Source organism: Brassica rapa, chromosome A04 (assembly GCF_000309985.2).
Source record: "Brassica rapa cultivar Chiifu-401-42 chromosome A04, CAAS_Brap_v3.01, whole genome shotgun sequence".
NCBI classification, from domain to species: domain Eukaryota; kingdom Viridiplantae; phylum Streptophyta; class Magnoliopsida; order Brassicales; family Brassicaceae; genus Brassica; species Brassica rapa.
Genome location: NC_024798.2, coordinates 13,198,107 through 13,221,316, shown reverse-complemented (window position 1 = coordinate 13,221,316; position 23,210 = coordinate 13,198,107). Strand labels below are relative to the sequence as shown.

The following is a 23,210-nucleotide window of genomic DNA, read 5'->3' as shown; positions in this document are numbered from 1 at the left end:
CACTACTTAGCTTTCAATTCACAAATGAAATGTGAATAACCCGTCTTCCTCTCTTTGAAACAAGGGGCGCTTATGGTTCTCTCGGTATTTGAAACAAGTTAAAGTGTTGAGATAGTTGATGTATAAGATTTTTTTTTTTTTGGTATGATTGGTAACTATCATAGGAACAATATGAACAGATATAAAAAAACGAGTAAGAATAAAATTTTAGGAATGATGAGGAACGATAGTTCTTTATCAAAATTAATAAGAAATAAATTGTTTTATAGTTATCTACAAATAAAAGAATGAAAAGAAAAACTTATTCCTCATAAATGGTAAAATTTTTAAGGAATGATAAAGAACATAGTGTTCCTATTTGTTCATTTAGTCACCATTTTGTGTTTGTTGTAATAACTAGATTTCAAAGTTTCCAAAAGAAACAAAAAAAACTAATTTATGTTATACTTAAATATGAAATGAATTTTTTCTGAATGTCTTATTCATGCTTGTTTTTTTTTTCTATTTTTCTTTTCGTTTGTATTTTAAATGGAACAAATTTTTTTTGTTATAGATAATAAAATGTCTCTCAAGTTATTCATAATCTTTAAATTCCATTAAAATTCTTAGTTTTAGAAATGTTAAGTGGGCCAACCCACTTTCAAGTAGCCCAACCCGTAGCGGATTCAATTTTATTTTGGTACATGTGGGTTGGTCGGCCGCGGGTTACGGTTTGTATATGTATATCCAGTTTTGTCCTGCTAGTAGGCTACTTGGACATAACCTGTGGATTGCGCTCTACCTTGATATCTCCAGCTATAATAATAGTCCTAGTGGACAATTGACAAATGAAGCAATTAAAGAAAATGATGTAACATATATAAAAATAATATACTTTTTCCTTTTCATTTTAATTTTTGTTTTAGACTTGGATAATAAGAAAATATTTAATTTTGTAACAAAACATCATTACTAATACACCGACCGCATTTCAACCAATAGAAAAACAGATTAAAATATAAATTCAATAAATTTTGCACTGAAATTATTAAACAACAATTATTTTGAAACATACAGTTTACTATACAACAACAACTAAACTGAAATAGAGGGGGAGGGGGTATATATTGATATTCAGAGCAGAACATGACCAAAATTAAAAAGATCAAATAAAATAAAACAGGTCGAATTCCAAAATTCAAAATATTCAGTAATTTATTTTGGTTGAGTAAATTTAATGAAACAACAAAAAAGGCTCTTTACAGTCGAGTTGCTACTTGGGCTGAAAGTGAAGAAACAATATTATAGTGTAAACACACTCTTATTTGTTCATAAGAAAAAGTACTATAATTTATGTATCGAATAATTATTATAGTTGCAAAACAGAATCTAAACATTGATTCCTTGATCCAACCTTAGAGCTTCTCCAATGTATAATTCCATTTTTCTCCGTAACAGGATAATTTTATTTTAGGGTTTACTCCAATTCTATTCTACTTCATTTTAGAGTAAAAATAAAATAATAAATAAAATATTTTATTTTATTTTATTTTGAACTCTATTTTATAGTAAAATATAAATTAAGATTGGAGATATTTTTACTAATAAAAGTAGTGTTGGCTAGACATAAAATTACATGTCTATTTGTATCGTCAAGTTACCTATCAAAATCATGTCACTAGTCGATTTAAAGCATCTCCAACCCTACTCTCTTTTCAATACATAATAAAGTTTAAAGTAAAAAATGTTTCAATCCTACTTTATTTTCTACACCATAATAAAGTTTAAAGTGAGTTTACATGAATGAAATAAGCTTACTCTATAAATGAAATAATGCATTCATTTTTGTTTATTATTTTATTTTTTACTCCAAAATAGAATTGAAGTAAAACTCAACTCCATTATTGATATACTTTATTTTACAAGAAAAAAATAAAGCTCTTATGTTTGGATCTGTAAATATCTTCTTGACACTATCTTTTATACCCTTTATAATTTTATTCCATGTATATAACATTTGCCTTTAATGTGCAATCAAATCATATATTTACCAACAACAAAGTTTGGTGGCATCAATGTCTCCAACGCAGACCAAAACCAAATGATGGTAGGATATTAAACTCGAAAAGGAGTTGCTTTGTTGATCTATGTTAGAGATCAATTTCGCTTAGACATAAAATTAGCTAACCACTCTCAGTTAATTAGTCGAAACTGTATCAGATTCTAAGATCTATTAAGAAACCGGTGAATGAGTTAGTGTACGGCCACGTTCACTCTAGATAATTAGTTGGGTATTAAAATTCTAGAACTAAAAAAAGTCTGTCAATGCTAATGACTCGGATTCAAACGAAACTGGCGTCCAGAATGTAGTGGCATGTACTGAAGCACTCGTGATCATATTCGACTTCTGACCATCACATCATAACCCTACAATATATATCATTCTTACATATCAAAACATATATATGAATCAGAAAAGTTCAGATCATTACCTGTTATAAGAAAGTCTGCCAATGCTAATGACTCGCGTTTAAACGAGATTTTGCAGATTATAGTAGCATGTACTAAATTATTCGTGATTTGGTATGTAAGGAGATCAAATTCGAAAATCAACAAAACCATAATCGCAATTTTTTTTTTTTTTGAATTATACAGAGGTATCCTGGCCTTACAGAAGTGATCCAGACTAGTCACGTGTTGCCACGTGTCGGTCCTCTGTCTCTGGCGATGCCGAAATGTTAATTTCCCAGTGGCCGGGATTCGAATCCATGTGGCGATACTCACAGCTGTAAGTCCTTTACCACTAGAGCTAGAAGCCCCGGTTAATAATATACTTAATTAAAAAAAAACTTAATTACAATATACTCCATATAACAATGGAGGTAACTAACTGGTTGGGATGTAGCGACTGTATTTACCTTTAGTTTCTGTATACAACCATATAAATTACCATTCATGCTTTATGTAGTTTTTAAAACTAAAGCTAAAAATTTAAAGAAATGGCGGTAGCTGCCTTCTTTTCTAAAGCAAAAAATTATTGATGTAAGAATATTTTTATTTTTTATTTTTGTCATTTAATTTCAACAGCTACATAAAATATAGCTACATCAAAAAAAGATTACAGACTAAATTTCACAATAATTTATTTTACAGCTACAATACAACCAATTTCGGACATGTTCGTTTTTCCATCTGAATGAGCCATTTGGATGGAGATGAAAGTTTTGTTCGTTTAGACACTAAAGTACAACTCATCTGGATGGATCAACCGGATAACTTTCAGAAATTTAAGCTTAATTTTAAAGTTCATTTACCTGATCCAATTTGGACCATTTGGATGAAAATGATTCATTCAATATGGTATAATATCTATTATGCCCTCATGTAATTCACAAATTACAAACATAAACAATTAAACATAATATCATTTTGTCACACACGAAAACTGACAAAACCACAAAAACGCATTTTCCCGCGAAAACTTAAAAAATCGAATTTTTCACGCCAAAACCCTAAAAATCCATTTCCGCACAAAATTGCAAAAACGTGTTTTTCCGCCAAAATTGTAAAAACGTGTTTTCATGCCAAAACCACAAAAACGCGTTTTCACGCCAAAACCCCAAAACACATTTTTCCACCAAAACACAAAAACACGTTTTTCCGTCAAAACCACAAAACGTGTTTTCCTACCAAAACTGAAAAATGTGTTTTCTCATCAAAATACATTTCCCGCCAAAACTGCAAAACACATATTCTTGTAAAAACCGCAAAAACGTGTTTTTCCGCAAAAAATGCATTTTCCCGCGAAAATCGCAAAAACATATTTTCCCACCAATACGCATTTCCCGCTAAAACCGAAAAACGTGTTTTCCCGCCAAAACTACAAAACGCGTTTTCACGCCAAAATCTTGTTTTTACACCAAAACGCGTTTTCCCACCAAAACCACAAAACGTGTTTTCTCGCCAAAACTGCAAATTGTATATTCCCGCCAAAACAAAAGAAAATCTCGTTTTCCCGCCAAAATAAAAAAAAAATCTCATTTTCTCGCCAAAACCGCAAAAATGCATTTTTCGCCAAAACCAAAAAAAAAAAATATTTTCCCGCTAAAATCGAAAAATCTCATTTTTCGTCATAACCGAAAAATTTCATTTTCTGCCAAAATTGAAGTTATAGTCGGTTTATTATTAATACTCTTTTAGTTTGAAACTCTAAAGTTTTTTTTCTAAAATACATGTTTATCAATTTTTTGTTTATTATAAGCTATAAATTTTAACATATGATTAAATCAAGAAAATGGTATTTTGGTAATTTGTTTACTAAACTTATTTGGATGAAAATGAAAATAAAAAAACAAACATAAAATTAATTTAGATAGTTATAGTCGGTTTATTATTAATACTCTTTTAGTTTGAAACTCTAAAGTTTTTTTTTAAATACATGTTTATCAATTTTTTGTTTATTATAAGCTATTATTGTAGTAAATTTTAGTATATGATTAAATCAAGAAAATAGTGGTAATTTGTTTACTAAACTTATTTGGATGAAAATGAAAATAAAAATAAAAAAAACAAACACAAAATTCATTTAGATGATTCATCTAGATGAACCATCTTGATGAACAAACAAACAGTCCCAAAAATCTGAATAGATTATTTAAATAGATCATACAAATGAATCATCTAGATAGAGATGATAGATGGTGAAACGAACAGCCCCTCCCCAATAATTCGTTCTTAGAAATGTAATACAATCTTATTAGTTATAGTTATAATTAAACCGTCCAACTCTATTTAATATATAGGATTGTAGACTAATAGCTTTTGTTATGATCCGGTGATCTGGACATTGAGTATTTTATAAATGATGTATTATTAGATAGAATATTAAAGGAAGACTGACAACCAAGTCTATTTGTTAGTTGGGTGAAAATTATGACCAAGTCTTCTTATTAGCTGGGTGATAATGACAGCTCAATAAAATCTTAGATTTTACACTTTTCAGCTTGATTCGATCATATATCAGGATATATAACAAGTCAACTTTTAGGTAGATAATATATTGCTAGCACGTATGTTTAATTGAGCAAAATTTAACATGTTAGGAATAAAGTAAGCTTGTATGCAACAAAATAAGATATCAAAAACGAAGTAGGTTAATTTGATATTTTGATTTTTTTTATTAGAGTTAGTTTTAAACTACACATAAAATCATTGGATCCTAAAAGTTTTGTAGACTAGCAGTCTTCAAAAAAAGAAAAAGTTTTGTAGACAAATAGTAGGTTGGCACAAAATTTATTGGGACAAAAGTCCCACATCGAAAATTGAAATGGATCCTAGATAGATTGGTTAATCCACTTATATCATCAATTGATTTTAAGTTGAAAGTTCATGAAAATTATCATAGTATCATATGGGGTATCTTGGATTCTTCGAGATTAATAGCTATATGCACCATTAATTGGTTTTACGTTGGAAGTCCATCTAACTTAATATGGTATCAGAGCCCGATTCAAACAATCCAATCCGATCCATTATCGATCCAGCCAAAGTCGACGACCCATCGATCCTTGCCCAAACATTCCGAAATTGACGCACGAAGAGTCATCATCTCGAGAAAGCGTATTAGAGACAAATATCCCACATCAAAAATTGAAAGGAATCCTAAGTAATATATAAGATAGATTGATCAATCCACTTATTACCAATTGGTTTTAAGTTAAAAATTTTATCAAAAGTTCAACCTCATCTTATGTTCAATTTTCTTAAGAATATGAAGAGAATACTTTTGGAGTGGATAAAATCTATATTTATTACTCTTTCCGTTTTAGTTTAGTTAAGTAAAATTTTCATTTCAGAATAAGTGTTGTTTTACAATTTCAGTGCAAATTTTATTGACTTTATAGTTTAAATTATTTTTCAATTGGTTGAAATGTGTTTAGTTGTACTGATAATGATGTTTTATTTAATAAATATATAAAACTAAATACTCCATCCATTCCTAAAAGATCCATATTTTAAAATTTTCACATTTTTTAATAAAACATATTAAAACTTAGATTTAAATGCATAGTTTTTTGAAATTTTATATTTTCTATATTTTTAAACCAATAAGATTTTAAAAAATACAATTAATGTTCTTGAACTTTACAATTTCTCATTTGTAGTTAACAAAAATTACGTTGGAAATCTAAAATATGTGCTCCCTCCGTTTTTAATATAAATCGCTTTAGAATTATGCACATAGATTAAGAAAATTATTAATTTTTATATTTTGTAAACAAAAACATCATTAATTATTTACCTAACCACAAATCAACCAATAATAAAATATAAGGTATATTATCATTAGTTATATAACATTAAGTGTTAATAAATTTTACATAGAAAACCGAAAACGTCATATAATTTGGAACATAAAAATTTCTCTAAAACGACTTGTATTAAAAACGGAGGGAGTATCTTTTTAAAACAAAAAAAATTCTCTAGAATATGAATTTTTTAGAAACGGAAGAAATATTTTTTAATTTGTGTGTCCGAGTCGACAATTAAAATGAAGCGGAAAAAGTATATTTTTAAAAAAAAATCATATTGTTATTGGTTGGGGATAGACTACATAAATTAAATGAACATTATCGTGAGTAGCAATCACCACGACCCTCCTTACCGAAACGACCTTTATTAAGTCTTTTCCAGACACATCTACCTATTCCATTTATATTTGTGGGTGTGAGTGTGGGTGTGGGTGTGGGGAGAGTAAGACAATATTAAAAGTCGGAAGAATGAGTGAAAATAAGAGAAAACAACACTTTGTGCTAGTACATGGTTCGTGCCACGGCGCATGGTGCTGGTACAAGGTTAAGCCGCTGCTCGAGGCGGCCGGCCACCAAGTAACCGCCTTAAACTTAGCTGCCTCCGGAATAGACACAAGGTCGATCACTGACATCTCCACATGTGAACAATATTCTGAGCCGTTACTGAATCTCCTAAAGTCATTACCAGATGATGAGAAAGTTGTGCTCGTTGGTCATAGCTTTGGAGGCTTGAGTTTAGCCATCGCTATGGATAAGTTTCCCGACAAGATCTCTGTCTCTGTCTTCTTGAGTGCTTTCATGCCCGATACTAAACACTCACCATCCTTCGTCTTGGAGAAGGTATCGTTTTAAACACTTTAAATGATGATCGCATATCAAGAAAAAGGTTCATGCTGATCGTGAACGCTTTTTTTTTTTTTTGAGAAAGATCGTAAACGTTTCTTTCTATTGCAAACGATGCTTTATATAATAAATATGTCTTGTTGAGTTGAAGTTTAAACTTTAGAAAAACTTGTAGAGTCCATGATTTAGTAAAAGAATCAAACATTTGCAAACGAACCCCAAAACATTACTAATCTAATACGAAGGAGTATTGATTATTTCTACATGGTGGTTATAGATTAAATGAAAAATATATATATTATCTAAATTTGGATATTACTTTATAATCAATAGGTGATTCAAAAAAATAAAAATAATCAGTAGGTTACTAAATGATTGTGTTATGTATATTTTTTTTGAACTTTTGTGTTATCTATATTACTTTCTAAAAGATTTTGAATGTCGTCGTTAGTGCCGACAATTATTTTGTATAAAATTATTTAAACAAATTATATAACCAAAATTTTCCGTAATAAAAGAGAATAAAAACAGAGAAATGATAGAAATTTTTCCTTTAGAAACTAATATTAGAAATTATGTGGTCTACATACGATATGTATTGGAATTTAATGTTTACGTGCGTCCAATGATTTTTTCTTTCTAACGTCTCAAAAAAGCGTCCAATGATTTGTTTTTTTTTTTTGTCTTTCTTTCTAATGTTTCAAACACACAAAAAAGTCCGATGAATTTGTTTTCTTCATTCTGTACGTCTCATAATACAAATGTCCGATGAATGTTGATAGCTACCCAAATCTGATACAATGTCATTAATGGATTCTAAATTGATGGAACTTTCTTTATTTTAGATCTATATCACTTTCTTCTTTTTTTTGGTGAAAGGTTTGCCGATGTATTAAACTCTGGAAAATATATCTGAGTTTGACTTTTTGTAATGTAATGATGTAAAAGTTTGGAAGCAGCATGGCACACGAAGCATGGATGGGCACCGAGTTCAAACCATACGGCTCCGACAACTCTGGGCTGAGTATGTTCTTCAGCTTTGAGTTCATGAAGCTCGGTCTGTATCAGCTCTCTCCAGTTGAGGTAATTTAGTAAACCTTCATATATCACATGATACTTATTTATATATATATGTTTTGAATTTATTACTTTTGTCAATAAGAAATCGAAAATCGAACTAGAATAATTTGGGTCATGGGTAAATACAAAAATATGAATATCCAAATATATCTTCTATGATCTTTGTGGTGTTGCAAGTATTGCACCAGAAGAAAAGAAATATATATTATATGAAATTCAAAAACGATCTATATGAGATTTTCCCCCTTTAGACTTTAAGATTTGGATATTAAAACAACAAACAAATTCTGTAGACTATAAATGATTATCTTTTCATAAAAATCTCCACATTTACATTAACTAAATAAGTTATATAAAAGATGTAAAAGATAGTGGATAGATGGCAATGGCAACACATGTAACCCGGTTTTTTTCTGAAGCAGTCCTACTACTGAACGGATAAAATTGTTGATTTTAACCTACTTTTGACTCTGGTGGTGAATGTAATCTTGATTAGGATCTTGAATTGGGATTGCTTTTAAAGAGACCTGGATCTTTGTTTGTGAGCAACTTATCGAAGATGAAAAACTTCTCAGATGAAGGGTATGGTAATGTTCCTCGAGCTTACATAGTATGCAAAGAGGACAAAGGCATACCTGAAGCATTCCAAAGATGGCTGATTGATAACTTTCCAGTGAATATAGTGATGGAGATCGACGAGACAGATCACATGCCAATGTTCTGCAAGCCTCAGCAACTCTGTGATCACTTCATGGAAATCGCAGACAAATTTGTTTAAATAATCTTTCATGAAAATGTATTGGATTTGATACAAATAAGGGTTTGTTGCAAATGAATAATAATGTATCTTTTTCAAATTTCAGAGTTTGTTTTATGTTATGAATTCCACCAAAATTTAAATTGTTTGTGATGGAATTCTATCGTCATATAAAAATATCATACAAAATATTTTTGGAAAAGTATCTTCTATACTTTCCTTTTTATTTATTATTATATGATGTTTTAAGAGGTTTATGTTGTTTCAAAATATTAGATGTTTTGAGATTTTAATATTAACTTTGATTTTACTGAAAACTGGTCAATCAACTAGATTTTATAGTTCTTTATAATAGATTGATTGATTTTAAAATTATATATATATATATAGATATATTTTTGTAACTTAACTAATTTATTATTCGGCTACAAATTATAATATTATTATATTAACAATTAACAATTGATTATTTAAATTTTCTTACGAGCATTTTTCTGACAACTCTACTTTCACTAAAGAACAGATTCTTGTTTATATGATGATAAACAATTTTTAAAATTATATTTTAAAAATATTTTTTAGAAAAAAATATTTTTTTTAATTTTTCTGCACCAAAACAAAACATCATATATTATGAAACAGAGTAGTATATTATTTGAGAAGTTTAAAATATATATTTTGATACTTGGTGACAAAATAAAAGTCACTTAAAATTGTGTCAGATAATTAACTAAAATTTTATAATGTTATTGTAATTCTTCCGTTCGTCTTTTCCATGTGCGTTCGCATTTTACATCCGTAAGTCTACCTTTGCCACGGTGAAAGCGTTAATGTGAGAGGTTCAAAAAATCTATTTACTGACTTTCCAGTTTTTATGTGACTTTTTCTTTGTTCCCATTACATTCGTATAGTATTTGTATATACCTTATATATTAATTGATGATCATTTAAAAAGTTAAAACCTTAAATTTGTATTAATTAAAAAAAGACTCTGTTTAGATGTTACTTAATTATGATATCAATTTAGTTTACGTGGCAGCTTAAAAATCAATTGAAAAAATGTTAATCCAAATCCAATTATCAAAAAACATTATATTAACCTAAAATATAAAAAATGTATATTTTCCTTAAATAAAAACTACAGAATTACCTAATATGATTAACATATATATATGATAATTAATAACTATGAATAATAAAGATTTGATAACAATTTTTTTTAGAGGTTGAAATCACAAATCGCAATAATGCAAAGTTTTGTCGATGTTTCTCGACAATTGGAAAGTGGTCAACTAAAATGAATGTTTCTACTTAACACAAACATACGTGAATCGAAGATTTGATCTTGATTAGCAACTGCAGCCGTCGGGGCCAAGCTTGGTTCGAATCCAAGGGCGGTTTCTCAGCAATGAGGGAAGGGGCTTGTTTTTTTTTTGGGGGGGGGGGCATGCCTGGCGAGGGGAATGAACAACTTTTATTCGAGTTTGAGGCACGACGCTGGTGGCTAATAACCACAACGCCTTATCCAGTCAAGGGCAAGGATGCAGGTGGAGAACCCACTAACGCCCTATCCAGCTTGGGGCACGGATTTAGGTGTATCGACACATTCACGCTCCCTTGAGTCGAGCGAGATTTTAGGTCATAAGACCCATGCCCTCGTTCGAGCCGAGTCTCGTGATTGGCCGGCTTAGGGTTTTCACTCAAGAATCACAAAGTGTCGAACTGCTGAGTCAGAGCGGCCTCTGTCTGGTCTGTAATTGAAATGGAAGGCCCTGGGACTTGTCTCACATGCGTGTGAGACAAATGACTGACTATAAACGTCGGTCTACCCATTTTGCAGACGGTTTACAGAGTCACTGTTTAGTAAGCAGGTATCAGGGAAGATAAGAAACCTAGGGGAACCTATAGGAAGGGTGAGGAAGTGGCTCGAAGAATAAACATGAGCGTGCGCATGCGCGTGAGGCCCTTGTAGCTCTACTTTCCTTTCAAAACGCTACAAAACGATACGATAGCATATTCTCAATGCTACTAATGCCGATATTTCTTTTAGTGTCTATTACAACATAATATATCAGGCACACTTGCTCTCACATCCATGGCCCCTTCACGTGTGTTTTTAGACTACGATGTCCAACCAACTAAGGAGTATATTGGCTGGTATGTTTTCACTATTTAGTATATAATAACTTGGAGACTTGGCAGTTAATATCAGTTTGGGTAATGAATTGTTTTCTCACGTTGGATCAGGTTGGGAAGTAATCCAGATATTGCCAAGCAGGTCAATGCAGTTGTTGTTACAAAAACTGAGACGTTGACTATTGGAGAAATATTCTCCTACATGAAGCAGGAAGCTACAAAGGTATAAGAAAATATATATGTTTGTAATTTATTTTTAAGAAAATATCTTAATTATTTACACATTGTCTCAGGATGCATTCTTTGTGTGCACTGCAACAATCGATGATGTTGTCCAAGACTCTCCTTGGTATTATATAGCATTGCAACCAAAGGGCCAACCTCCCTAATGTGCACAAAATGTGGCAAGAACGACGTTGTCGGTGAACCACAATATGAGCTCCAATCTCTTGATTCAACTTTTAGTTTATCGGTTACTAACTACTCACATTTTAATGACAGGTACCTAGCTAAGATTTCTGTTTATGACAAGAGTGATGAGGCTGTTTTTGTTCTCTTTGGCTATGATGGCCGTGAGTTAACAGGGAAGCATGCGTCAGAGCTGGTTAGCAATTATTTTGAGGTGCACACTCATGATCTAATTTTTATTATTATATACTACTCTCGAGTTGTTTTTTTTTTACACACTTGCGTACTCAGCTGACAACAATATTTACACATTTCAGGGCAATGGAAATAAAGAAGATGGTTTTGAGGTGCCTGTTCCGCATGCTCTGCTCAACACCATAGGATATACCCACAAGTTCAATGTAAAGGTGACTGAGCACAATCTATCTGGCAGGACATGAGTGATAACCATTACGAAGGTCCTATCTCCATCTGCTCCACCATCTATACCAGAACCAATAGCAGATCCAATTATTGGCTCTGGTAAATGAGATACTGGCGACTGGGGATGATGCTTCTGAGCCAGCCAAAATCCCTCAAGCTTGTGCAGATGTAGGGCTGAAAAGGATGGGTGATGGTGTTGAGAAAGGCAACCCTAAACGTTCTAAGGATGGGAACTAGATCTGCTTCTCATATTTGCGAAGACTGCATGGTTCAATAAACTTATTTGTTTTTACTTTCCAGTATTTTTGGTTCTGTTTGACTCTTTCTTCTCAAATTGCTTGTTTCATACTTTTGCACTTATTTTGGAAACAATTCGCTTTTTAAAACCTTTATAGTAATACATTATAATATCAAATAAAATTTGCTCCCATATATTTAATAAAATTGCTTATTTCATTCTGCAAGAGTTTCACGTTAAAAGCATGCAACTACAATTTTTTAGTTTTAATTATATGGCCCAAATTAGTTCAAACGAGTAATATTTTCTGCTACAATTAACGCCAAATATTAAAAGAGTCAACACACAATTATATTTCACATATTTTTTTCAATATCCACATCTAAAAAAACTTAATTAAACATATCAAATAAATTTTTAATATTATTTAAAGATTTAAATCTTAAACATAATATATTTAAATCTATTTTCTGCGCGTAGCGCGGACAAAGACCCTAGTATTCTATAAATATAACATTTCTCTCATACACGATTTACAAAAATGCAACTCGCTTTAACACTATATATGAACTTCTCATTAAGGGTATTTTTTGTACAAATGGATTCTATTAATACACAATTACACATTCAATGTATGATACACATTTAGTGCTCCTCAAGAACCATTTTAGCGCCTACTCTAATTAAAATGGTTACTAGTATATTTTAATAAAAAAAACAGAACACAATAATTTTACCTAGAAAAGAAACAAATATGTGGTGGACACAAACCATAGTGTTATTACCAAACACAAACTAGAAAAGAAAATACCCTTTCATTGGCTACAAATCATAAGTCAAGATATCTCAGCTTTTATTTATGATTCGTGCAGAAAAAAGAATCTCAGTTTCGTAGCAGACAAATACTAATGTTAAATTCTCTTCACTTGGCTGCAAAGAGAATTGAATTAATTATCTTACCTCCTTTGACAATTTTTGTTTAATAATTCATAAATAATTAAAAATGACAAAAACTAAAATTTTGTTAAACGCTAAACAACAATCTCAGTGTCTTAAAAGGCGGATGAAAATCTAATTTTTATTTTTAAAATGAGCTAGGTTTTTGGCTTAAAATATTCTGATTCAAAGAAAAAATATCAAAGTTTTTGAAAGGTTTATATATACTATGCAATGTTTTTTTCACATGGCCTTCAACCTTCAGACGTCAACGTCAACTGGTTCCAGTCTGTATGGAACCTACCTACAGCCCCAAAGGTTAAAATGTTGATCTGGAAAGCAGCTAAAGGAGCCCTCCCTGTGAGCGCAAGACTGGTAGAAAGACATATCAATGTTGAGCCGGTATGTAAGAGACGTGGTGCCATTGAATCTATCCCTCATCTGTTTTTTCAGTGTAAGTTTGCGAGTGATGTTTGGGAAGCAGCTCCCTTCACACAGCGGAAGGATAGAATTTTTGGATTGTTGGAATCTTGTAAAACCTCAACTCTGTTCGTCTCTGTTTACCTAACTCTAGCATGAATGAAAGTTTGTTGTGTTTCAAAAAAAATATATATATCAATCTTAAAAAAAAAACTTTGTATTGCTTCAACGAGTTTTCTCTCAATAGTTCTTTTGCTTTCTTAAGCTTTCCACAATATTGTATTTTAGAAAAGGTACGTACCGATGATTTGGTTGCCCAAGTGATTCTGATAGACTGAAATCTGCAACTAATCACAAGTTTCGCCCAAGAGGATTGGTTGGACACCGTCTTCGGAACCTACGGGAAACCTGATCACCCTTTCGAGTTTGCCCTTTTTGGACCAAACTTCATGGCCACAAATCTTTATCAGCTCTCTCCACCAGAAGTATGACTCTAAGCTTAATAATAATAATCTCTACTTTCAAAGGTAAATCTTTTTGTTGATTGTTGTTGTGGCGTGTTAGGATCTTGAATTGGCGAAAATGTTGGTGAGGGTAAACCCCATAGCTACAGACAATCTAGCAGGGACAAGAAGAACAAACTAATAGTCAATGTAGTGTTGGTTTAACATTTTCTGGATGTCAGAAAACGACCAAAAGCTAACAGTCAGTATACAAAGAGGAGAGCTGGGAAACTAACAAACTATATAAGTATTAAACCAAGATGCAGAAAGTTAAGAAGGCAATGGAGAACCAGAAGCGTTTTGTGCTCGGCCATGGGATCTGCCACGGCGCATGGAGCTGGTACAAGGTGAAAACACTGCTAGAAGCTGCAGGGCACTGTGTATCTGCTATTGATCTGTCAGCATCGGGAATCAACACGACCAGAGTGGAAGAGATTCAGACGTTGAAGGACTATTCCAAGCCATTGTTAGACATTATGGACTCATTTCCCTCAGACAAGAAGACAATTCTTGTCGCACATAGCCTGGGAGGAGTACCGGCTGCTCTCGCTGCCGACATCTTCCCTTGTAAGACCGCTGCTATTGTGTTCTTGACATCTGCAATGCCTGACACCAAAAACCCACCTGCTTATGTTATCGAAAAGGTACATCAACAGATCAACTTACTCGGTACAATATCTTGAAATGACTATGATATATGAGTGAAATGTACAGTTGCTCGCAAGCATTCCACAAGAAGAGTTCTTGGACACAGTGTTTGGATGTTATGGAGCACCTGATTGTCCTCTAGAGACTAGTCTTCTTGGACCAACAAGGTTCTTGACCAAGAAATGTTATCAGTTGTCTCCGGTTGAAGTAAGACTTCAAACCAAATGAAACCTCTATTTTTAAAGCTCGAAATGTACTATATAAATTGTTGAATGCTGTCACTGGTTAGGATCTTGAACTGGCGAAAATGTTAAACCCTTTAGTTACAAATAATCTGGCAGGGACAAGAAGCTTTAGCGAGGAAGGGTATGGATCGATTCCACGTATCTATATAATATGCGAAGAGGATAATATAATACCTAAGGAATATCAGCACTGGATAATCAGCAACTTTCCGCCAAAAGAAGTAATAAAAATCAAAGACGCTGATCATATGCCAATGAACTCCAAACCTCAAGAACTCTGTGCTCGTCTCTTGAAGATCGCACATACGTATGCATGAATAAACCTCAGCAAAGCAATTATAAACTTCAGCTTCCACTACAACGACAATCCATAAGAGAACACAGCATGTATGAAAGTTAAGAAAGTGATAATATTCATTAGAAAAAAAAAAGACTTTTGCAACAACCTCTTGCAGAATAAAAGTTATTTTTTTCTGCCATGGAGCTATTCCAATGTACCACACATAGACTTCTATAGCCAGAAACATGCTTGATACACACAGATTAACCAACATAAAGATTCATACATAATCATACTAGCGGGAACTAACTAACTTAACTAACTTGACAGCCAGATAAAGAAACAATCAAAAGCCTATAACTTTTCAGCATATATCATTAAAGAAGTGCAAGAACTGAGAGAAACATTAATCTAGGCTACCAAGACACTGTAAACATTAATCTTATTCAAAAAAAAAAGACACTGTAAATAAGTATACTAAATCTAAAGCAGGTGAACTTGAGAATCCGGGTAAAGAGTCCATTTGATACTGTAATTCACTGGCTTTTTATCATTTTGTAAACAAATATAATTGACTATTCTACTACCATATGTTGTGTGCAAAGTGGACAAAACCATTTCAGAGTAATGTCAATGGAGAATAGTACTATCCAGCACACTTAGTGGTAGATCATATAACCGTGTTCTGCTTATGGTCCCATTAAAATCATTAATTAATAATCTATATATATACATTTTATATAAGTACAAATTAAACATTATATTGGTTTTATATTCACATTGAAGTTTTCTATACTTTTCTTAAAATTTCAATATATTTTGATAATATTTAGTAAAATTATATCTAATACCACATTTGAATTCTATGAAACATAAAAATATACACCAAATAATACGAGTCTAATTTTAAAAATTTTAATTAATGTTATACGGTAAACTCAACTATTTTTTTATTTTATAAATAAAAATATCCAAAATAGGAAAAGATCTCAAAAAAAAACTTTTTGTAAATCAATAACTCTATAAATTAATAAAATATTATAGTCACAACATTATTGATTTATAGAGTTGATGTGGCTTTTGAGTCTCTCATGACTCGTAGAGTTTCTTACGTTTCTCCCACTTTCACTTTCGCTTTCTTTCTTTTCCATTTTTAATTATAAGGTTGACAGATTTGCTGGGAATTCTCTGATGCTGATGTTCTGAATGACCATGAGAACTCGTCTATTAAAGTATTGAGCCAACATGCAGAAAGTAAAGAATACAATGGAAAGTAAGAAGTACAAGAAGCGGTTTGTGCTCGTCCATGGGCTCTGCCACGGCGCATGGACTTGGTACAAACTGAAAACGCAGCTGGAGGCTGCAGGTCACTATGTGACAGTTGTGGATCTGGCTGCATCTGGTATAAACATGACTAGCTTGGAAGAGATTGAGACTTTAAAGGATTACTGCAAACCGTTGCTTGAGTTTCTGAACTCTCTTTGCTCAGATGACGAAAAGGTGATTCTTATTGCTCATAGCATGGGAGGGATATGTGCTGCGCTTGCTGCTGACATCTTCCCATGCAAGATCGCTGTTATTGTCTTCATGACAGCTTTCATGCCCGATACAAGAAATCCACCTTCTTATGTTTACCAAAAGGTAACACAAACTGCAATCTCTATACTTGCGCGTGCAGCTTTATTTTTTTTAATAAAACTGAGGAAGCTAATATGATTATCATTATATTTTTTCATCTCTCAATCAAACCTGAAACATAACAAACGATGAGTTATCTCTTTTGATCGGAGACTAGTCAGAGATGCATCCAAATCCTTTCCTTTTGGGTAGAACATTTTTTTATGTGCAACAAAGTAGAACAGTGTTATACCAAAAAAAAACAAAGTAGAACAGTTGTTAGAGAAGTGCCATGAAGCATTTAACGACAACTGAATCTAGAGAAGAAACAACAACTATACAACATCTCTAAGAGATGGAAAAAAATAAAACCCTCTGTCACACTCTAATTTTATCTCTTTTACAGTCTTTTATCCGTGTGGATCTCTGCTTTGTTTCTCTCTCTCTCTCAAACTATTAGGCAGAAAAGTCTCCACGGTTAAAAGAAAATTCTATAGCCACCAACTTTTCATTCCTTGACTATATGAAAAATGACCACGATTAGATATTTAAAAATGTGATCATAATATGGTAGCTGCCTATGCACTAAACTTTAGCCACTAGATGATCATAATAGTTCTGTGGTTAAGCTAGCCACTAAATATATAGTCACAATTTTCCGTGTTTACATTGTAGTGATGGATGATACACTATAAAAAAACATAGGAATTTCAGATGGAATTTTCAATGGAACTAAATCCTGTCAAAAATATGACGAATTTGCGACGATTCCGACAAATTCAATAAATATTTTTTTTATACTTTCTTCAGAAAATTTCTAAAAAGTTTGAATATATATATATGTATATATATTTTCGTCAAAAACCAAAAAATATTCTTACTAATTTCCATAGAAATTAAATAAATATTTATTTTTTATAAATTCTGCAAAATTTTAATTTTACCAGATAAATATTTATTTTTATTAGATTATTTATTTCCATCAGACATAATTAAATAATTATTTATTAAAAATATTGGATATATTTCATGCCCGACACGAGAACCTCATCTGCTTATGTTCAAAATCTCTTAACATAATTAAAATCTCAGTATATTTAGGCATCTATTTTATTAAAACAGAAAATAACCTTTTTCTCATATACGATTTACAAAAAATGCAACTCGCTTTAATATTATTTATGGACTTCTCATTAAGGGTATTTTTCTACAAATGGATTCTAATAATACACATTCAATATATGATACACATTTAGTGTCAAGAACCATTTTAGCCCCTACTCTAATTAAAACGGTTACTATATATTTTAATAAAACAAACAGAACACAATAATTTTACCTAGAAAAGAAACAAATATGTGGACACAAAGCAGAGTGTTATTACCAAACACAAACTAGAAAAGAAAATACCCTTTCATTGGCTACAAATCATAAGTCAAGATATCTTATTGGTTTATATATTTTGATTGATTTAGAAATCCATGTAGTATTTATAAATTCAAGTAAAATATGCATATTTTTAAAAAATTTCGGATTAGTATTTACAAATCCGGAGGTTTATGCTCGGATTTAAGTCCATGTACTTTCAAGTAAAATATGCAGCTTTTATTTATGATTCGTGCAGAAAAAAGAATCTCAGTTTCGTAGCAGACAAGTACAACAAAGGGTAATGTTCAATTCTCTTCACTTGGCTACAAAGAGAATTGAATTAATTATCTTACCACCTTTGACTGTTAAATAATAATAATGACAAAACTAAAATTTTGTTAAACACTAAACAACAATCTCGGCGTTTTAAAAGGCGGATGAAAATCTATTTTTTTATTAAAAAGTGAGCTAGTTTTTAGGCTTAAAATATTCTTATTCAAAGAAAATTATCAAAGTTTTTGAAGGTTATATATACGAGTATAATAAATTATTCATTAACAATCTTAAACCTGTATTGCTTCAACGAGTTTAGAAAAGGTACGTACCGATGATTTGGTCGCACCGGTTTGATCTCTTCCAAGTGATTCTGATAGACTGAAATCTGCAGCTGATCACAAGTTTCGCCCAAGAGGATTGGTTGGACACCGTCTTCGGAACCTACGGGAAACCTGATCACCCTTTAGAGTTTGCCCTTTTTGGACCAAACTTCATGGCCACAAATCTTTATCAGCTCTCTCCACCAGAAGTATGACTCTAAGCTTAATAATAATAATCTCTACTTTCAAAGGTAAATCTTTTTGTTGATTGTTGTTGTGGCGTGTTAGGATCTTGAATTGGCGAAAATGTTGGTGAGGGTAAACCCCATAGTTACAGACAATCTAGCAGGGACAAGAAGTTTTAGCGAGGATAGGTACGGATCTGTTACACGTATTTTTATCGTATGTGGAGAGGACCTTGCAATACCTGAGGATTACCAGCGTTGGATGATCAGCAATTTTCCTGTAAAAGAAGTGATGGAGATCAAAGATGCAGATCATATGGCTATGTTCTCTAAGCCTCAAGAACTCTGTGCTCTTCTCTTGGAAGCTGCGGATAAATATGCTTAAATAAACCACAATAATAAGCCAGATGTGACTGATCTGGATGACTACATTATTTTTGTAAAAAAAAAAAAAAATATATATATATATATATATATATATATATATATATATATATATATATATTTGTATAAGAAATAAGCAAATGATATTGTTCATAAGAATGGTTATATGAATTACAAGAAAAAAATTACAACATTACACTCAGATACAGTTTCATTTGGTCTCTTACTTAACCTTAGAGCAGAACTTAAGGACACAACTTTTGTGTCCTTCCCAAATCAGCTTCACAGTGATTGATTCACACGGCCATTTCACACCGTGTTTATCTAAACATAGTCGTTTGTTTCCTCATTGATGCCATGCATCCCCGTGAAGGGTACCGGGAGAAACTGCAACAATGATGCAAATGAAGGGTTCAAGACTCAATAAAACTTAAAAGGACGTATTTCTTATAGTGATGAAAGTAGCCATGATGTACCCTTCTTCACTTTCTACTTCTCCGAAAAAAAAAATCAGTACAAGTGGTATATTCAACTTTGTTACTTAAGAACATCTCTTTACTGTTCAAGAGTCAGAAAATGGAGAGAGACAGAACACAACATACAGGGGTTGCTCTCTTCATCACTTTCCAGTTCCTTGGAAAAAGACTCTGTTTCATCACCTTCTCAGAGTTCTGTGGTTTCTTTGTTTAATATTTGACACTGTCACTCTCTGTAGCTAGAAACATTCATGATATAAATAGATAATTACCATAACCTATATAGCAGATCAGTCTCGATATGCACGATGAAGCCAACAGCACAATGCAGCTTGCATCAAACTTGAACCCTTCACTAGATTATATGCATAAGATTTGTAAAGCGATTAAACTGATCTAACATTTATGAATACAAGTATTTTTTCTTATAAGATTCCAAGGGTAAGGTTCATAAGCAAGAACAACAACAAAATGATTTCTCCAACTCATATTGAAGTCAATATATATGATCATAGCTAAAAGTGTCTGCTTAGTTAAAACTTATATTCAGTTTAAGTGTGTTACCAATATGCTGGAAGTAAAGAAGGTAATGTATCTAGATTTGATACGATTACATGTGTGTTCTAACATGGATTTTTCTAAAGATCCAGACGTCATTTCTTTATATAGTGTTGAAATTAAAATTAAGAACAAACTAATAGTCAATGTAGTGTTGGTTTAACATTTTCTGGATGTCAGAAAACGACCAAAAGCTAACAGTCAGTATACAAAGAGGAGAGCTGGGAAACTAACAAACTATATAAGTATTAAACCAAGATGCAGAAAGTTAAGAAGGCAATGGAGAACCAGAAGCGTTTTGTGCTCGTCCATGGGATCTGCCACGGCGCATGGAGCTGGTACAAGGTGAAAACACTGCTAGAAGCTGCAGGGCACTGTGTATCTGCTATTGATCTGTCAGCATCGGGAATCAACACGACCAGAGTGGAAGAGATTCAGACGTTGAAGGACTATTCCAAGCCATTGTTAGACATTATGGACTCATTTCCCTCAGACAAGAAGACAATTCTTGTCGCACATAGCCTGGGAGGAGTACCGGCTGCTCTCGCTGCCGACATCTTCCCTTGTAAGACCGCTGCTATTGTGTTCTTGACATCTGCAATGCCTGACACCAAAAACCCACCTGCTTATGTTATCGAAAAGGTACATCAACAGATCAACTTACTCGGTACAATATCTTGAAATGACTATGATATATGAGTGAAATGTACAGTTGCTCGCAAGCATTCCACAAGAAGAGTTCTTGGACACAGTGTTTGGATGTTATGGAGCACCTGATTGTCCTCTAGAGACTAGTCTTCTTGGACCAACAAGGTTCTTGACCAAGAAATGTTATCAGTTGTCTCCGGTTGAAGTAAGACTTCAAACCAAATGAAACCTCTATTTTTAAAGCTCGAAATGTACTATATAAATTGTTGAATGCTGTCACTGGTTAGGATCTTGAACTGGCGAAAATGTTAAACCCTTTAGTTACAAATAATCTGGCAGGGACAAGAAGCTTTAGCGAGGAAGGGTATGGATCGATTCCACGTATCTATATAATATGCGAAGAGGATAATATAATACCTAAGGAATATCAGCACGTTAAAAGCATGCAACTACAATTTTTTAGTTTTAATTATATGGCCCAAATTAGTTCAAACGAGTAATATTTTCTGCTACAATTAACGCCAAATATTAAAAGAGTCAACACACAATTATATTTCACATATTTTTTTCAATATCCACATCTAAAAAAACTTAATTAAACATATCAAATAAATTTTTAATATTATTTAAAGATTTAAATCTTAAACATAATATATTTAAATCTATTTTCTGCGCGTAGCGCGGACAAAGACCCTAGTATTCTATAAATATAACATTTCTCTCATACACGATTTACAAAAATGCAACTCGCTTTAACACTATATATGAACTTCTCATTAAGGGTATTTTTTGTACAAATGGATTCTATTAATACACAATTACACATTCAATGTATGATACACATTTAGTGCTCCTCAAGAACCATTTTAGCGCCTACTCTAATTAAAATGGTTACTAGTATATTTTAATAAAAAAAACAGAACACAATAATTTTACCTAGAAAAGAAACAAATATGTGGTGGACACAAACCATAGTGTTATTACCAAACACAAACTAGAAAAGAAAATACCCTTTCATTGGCTACAAATCATAAGTCAAGATATCTCAGCTTTTATTTATGATTCGTGCAGAAAAAAGAATCTCAGTTTCGTAGCAGACAAATACTAATGTTAAATTCTCTTCACTTGGCTGCAAAGAGAATTGAATTAATTATCTTACCTCCTTTGACAATTTTTGTTTAATAATTCATAAATAATTAAAAATGACAAAAACTAAAATTTTGTTAAACGCTAAACAACAATCTCAGTGTCTTAAAAGGCGGATGAAAATCTAATTTTTATTTTTAAAATGAGCTAGGTTTTTGGCTTAAAATATTCTGATTCAAAGAAAAAATATCAAAGTTTTTGAAAGGTTTATATATACTATGCAATGTTTTTTTCACATGGCCTTCAACCTTCAGACGTCAACGTCAACTGGTTCCAGTCTGTATGGAACCTACCTACAGCCCCAAAGGTTAAAATGTTGATCTGGAAAGCAGCTAAAGGAGCCCTCCCTGTGAGCGCAAGACTGGTAGAAAGACATATCAATGTTGAGCCGGTATGTAAGAGACGTGGTGCCATTGAATCTATCCCTCATCTGTTTTTTCAGTGTAAGTTTGCGAGTGATGTTTGGGAAGCAGCTCCCTTCACACAGCGGAAGGATAGAATTTTTGGATTGTTGGAATCTTGTAAAACCTCAACTCTGTTCGTCTCTGTTTACCTAACTCTAGCATGAATGAAAGTTTGTTGTGTTTCAAAAAAAATATATATATCAATCTTAAAAAAAAAACTTTGTATTGCTTCAACGAGTTTTCTCTCAATAGTTCTTTTGCTTTCTTAAGCTTTCCACAATATTGTATTTTAGAAAAGGTACGTACCGATGATTTGGTTGCCCAAGTGATTCTGATAGACTGAAATCTGCAACTAATCACAAGTTTCGCCCAAGAGGATTGGTTGGACACCGTCTTCGGAACCTACGGGAAACCTGATCACCCTTTCGAGTTTGCCCTTTTTGGACCAAACTTCATGGCCACAAATCTTTATCAGCTCTCTCCACCAGAAGTATGACTCTAAGCTTAATAATAATAATCTCTACTTTCAAAGGTAAATCTTTTTGTTGATTGTTGTTGTGGCGTGTTAGGATCTTGAATTGGCGAAAATGTTGGTGAGGGTAAACCCCATAGCTACAGACA

At 32.4% G+C, this 23,210-nt stretch overlaps 4 protein-coding genes and 2 long non-coding RNA genes across 8 annotated transcripts; 4 read left to right on the top strand and 2 right to left on the bottom strand.

Annotated features, from left to right (window-relative positions):
• Positions 1-3,735: 3,735 nt before the first annotated feature.
• Positions 3,736-9,203, top strand: LOC103864481 (methylesterase 1). Its single transcript, XM_009142227.3, has 3 exons — positions 3,736-7,130; positions 8,082-8,216; positions 8,710-9,203. Exons 1-3 carry the CDS (start codon positions 6,759-6,761, stop codon positions 8,989-8,991), a joined length of 789 nt encoding a protein of 262 aa, XP_009140475.1. The 5' UTR covers positions 3,736-6,758; the 3' UTR covers positions 8,992-9,203.
• A 3,054-nt stretch (positions 9,204-12,257) lies between these two features.
• On the bottom strand, positions 12,258-13,969 carry LOC117133433. The gene is made up of 2 exons (XR_004457223.1): positions 13,833-13,969; positions 12,258-13,681 (listed from the first exon to the last, which is right to left on the bottom strand). It is a non-coding gene; the product is annotated as an uncharacterized LOC117133433 (long non-coding RNA).
• Positions 13,970-14,263: 294 nt separating this feature from the next.
• LOC103864629 (putative methylesterase 19) lies at positions 14,264-15,671 on the top strand. The gene is made up of 3 exons (XM_033289592.1): positions 14,264-14,678; positions 14,749-14,889; positions 14,972-15,671. The coding sequence occupies exons 1-3, from the start codon at positions 14,295-14,297 to the stop codon at positions 15,242-15,244; spliced, it is 798 nt and encodes a 265-aa protein (XP_033145483.1). The 5' UTR covers positions 14,264-14,294; the 3' UTR covers positions 15,245-15,671.
• A 245-nt stretch (positions 15,672-15,916) lies between these two features.
• Positions 15,917-19,484, top strand: LOC103864478 (methylesterase 4). Of its 3 annotated transcripts, XM_009142224.3 has the most exons (4): positions 15,917-16,848; positions 18,449-18,490; positions 18,860-18,997; positions 19,077-19,467. In XM_009142224.3, the coding sequence occupies exons 1-4, from the start codon at positions 16,453-16,455 to the stop codon at positions 19,356-19,358; spliced, it is 858 nt and encodes a 285-aa protein (XP_009140472.2). In that variant the 5' UTR covers positions 15,917-16,452; the 3' UTR covers positions 19,359-19,467. The 3 variants fall into 3 exon arrangements, with proteins under 3 accessions (XP_009140472.2, XP_033145472.1, XP_009140473.2); XM_033289581.1 differs by lacking the exon at positions 18,449-18,490 and having other exon boundaries at positions 19,138-19,484; XM_009142225.3 differs by lacking the exon at positions 18,449-18,490.
• A 233-nt stretch (positions 19,485-19,717) lies between these two features.
• Positions 19,718-21,456, top strand: LOC103864628 (putative methylesterase 19). The gene is made up of 2 exons (XM_033289584.1): positions 19,718-21,033; positions 21,104-21,456. Exons 1-2 carry the CDS (start codon positions 20,650-20,652, stop codon positions 21,263-21,265), a joined length of 546 nt encoding a protein of 181 aa, XP_033145475.1. The 5' UTR covers positions 19,718-20,649; the 3' UTR covers positions 21,266-21,456.
• Positions 21,457-22,117: 661 nt separating this feature from the next.
• Positions 22,118-23,032, bottom strand: LOC117133434. Its single transcript, XR_004457224.1, has 2 exons — positions 22,896-23,032; positions 22,118-22,744 (listed from the first exon to the last, which is right to left on the bottom strand). It is a non-coding gene; the product is annotated as an uncharacterized LOC117133434 (long non-coding RNA).
• Positions 23,033-23,210: the final 178 nt, after the last annotated feature.

What these genes read in the sequence shown, in the direction of transcription:
- LOC103864481 (XM_009142227.3), top strand. Translation starts at nt 6,759, where the DNA reads ATGAGTGAAAATAAGAGAAAACAACACTTTGTGCTAGTACATGGTTCG. An exon ending in CATCCTTCGTCTTGGAGAAG is followed by an intron (nt 7,131 to 8,081) that starts GTATCGTTTTAA and finishes ATGATGTAAAAG; the next exon opens with TTTGGAAGCAGCATGGCACA. An exon ending in ATCAGCTCTCTCCAGTTGAG is followed by an intron (nt 8,217 to 8,709) that starts GTAATTTAGTAA and finishes AATCTTGATTAG; the next exon opens with GATCTTGAATTGGGATTGCT.
- LOC103864629 (XM_033289592.1), top strand. Translation starts at nt 14,295, where the DNA reads ATGCAGAAAGTTAAGAAGGCAATGGAGAACCAGAAGCGTTTTGTGCTC. An exon ending in CTGCTTATGTTATCGAAAAG is followed by an intron (nt 14,679 to 14,748) that starts GTACATCAACAG and finishes TGAAATGTACAG; the next exon opens with TTGCTCGCAAGCATTCCACA. An exon ending in ATCAGTTGTCTCCGGTTGAA is followed by an intron (nt 14,890 to 14,971) that starts GTAAGACTTCAA and finishes GTCACTGGTTAG; the next exon opens with GATCTTGAACTGGCGAAAAT.
- LOC103864478 (XM_009142224.3), top strand. Translation starts at nt 16,453, where the DNA reads ATGCAGAAAGTAAAGAATACAATGGAAAGTAAGAAGTACAAGAAGCGG. An exon ending in CTTCTTATGTTTACCAAAAG is followed by an intron (nt 16,849 to 18,448) that starts GTAACACAAACT and finishes TGATTCGTGCAG; the next exon opens with AAAAAAGAATCTCAGTTTCG. An exon ending in GCAGACAAGTACAACAAAGG is followed by an intron (nt 18,491 to 18,859) that starts GTAATGTTCAAT and finishes TGAAATCTGCAG; the next exon opens with CTGATCACAAGTTTCGCCCA.
- LOC103864628 (XM_033289584.1), top strand. Translation starts at nt 20,650, where the DNA reads ATGCAGAAAGTTAAGAAGGCAATGGAGAACCAGAAGCGTTTTGTGCTC. An exon ending in CTGCTTATGTTATCGAAAAG is followed by an intron (nt 21,034 to 21,103) that starts GTACATCAACAG and finishes TGAAATGTACAG; the next exon opens with TTGCTCGCAAGCATTCCACA.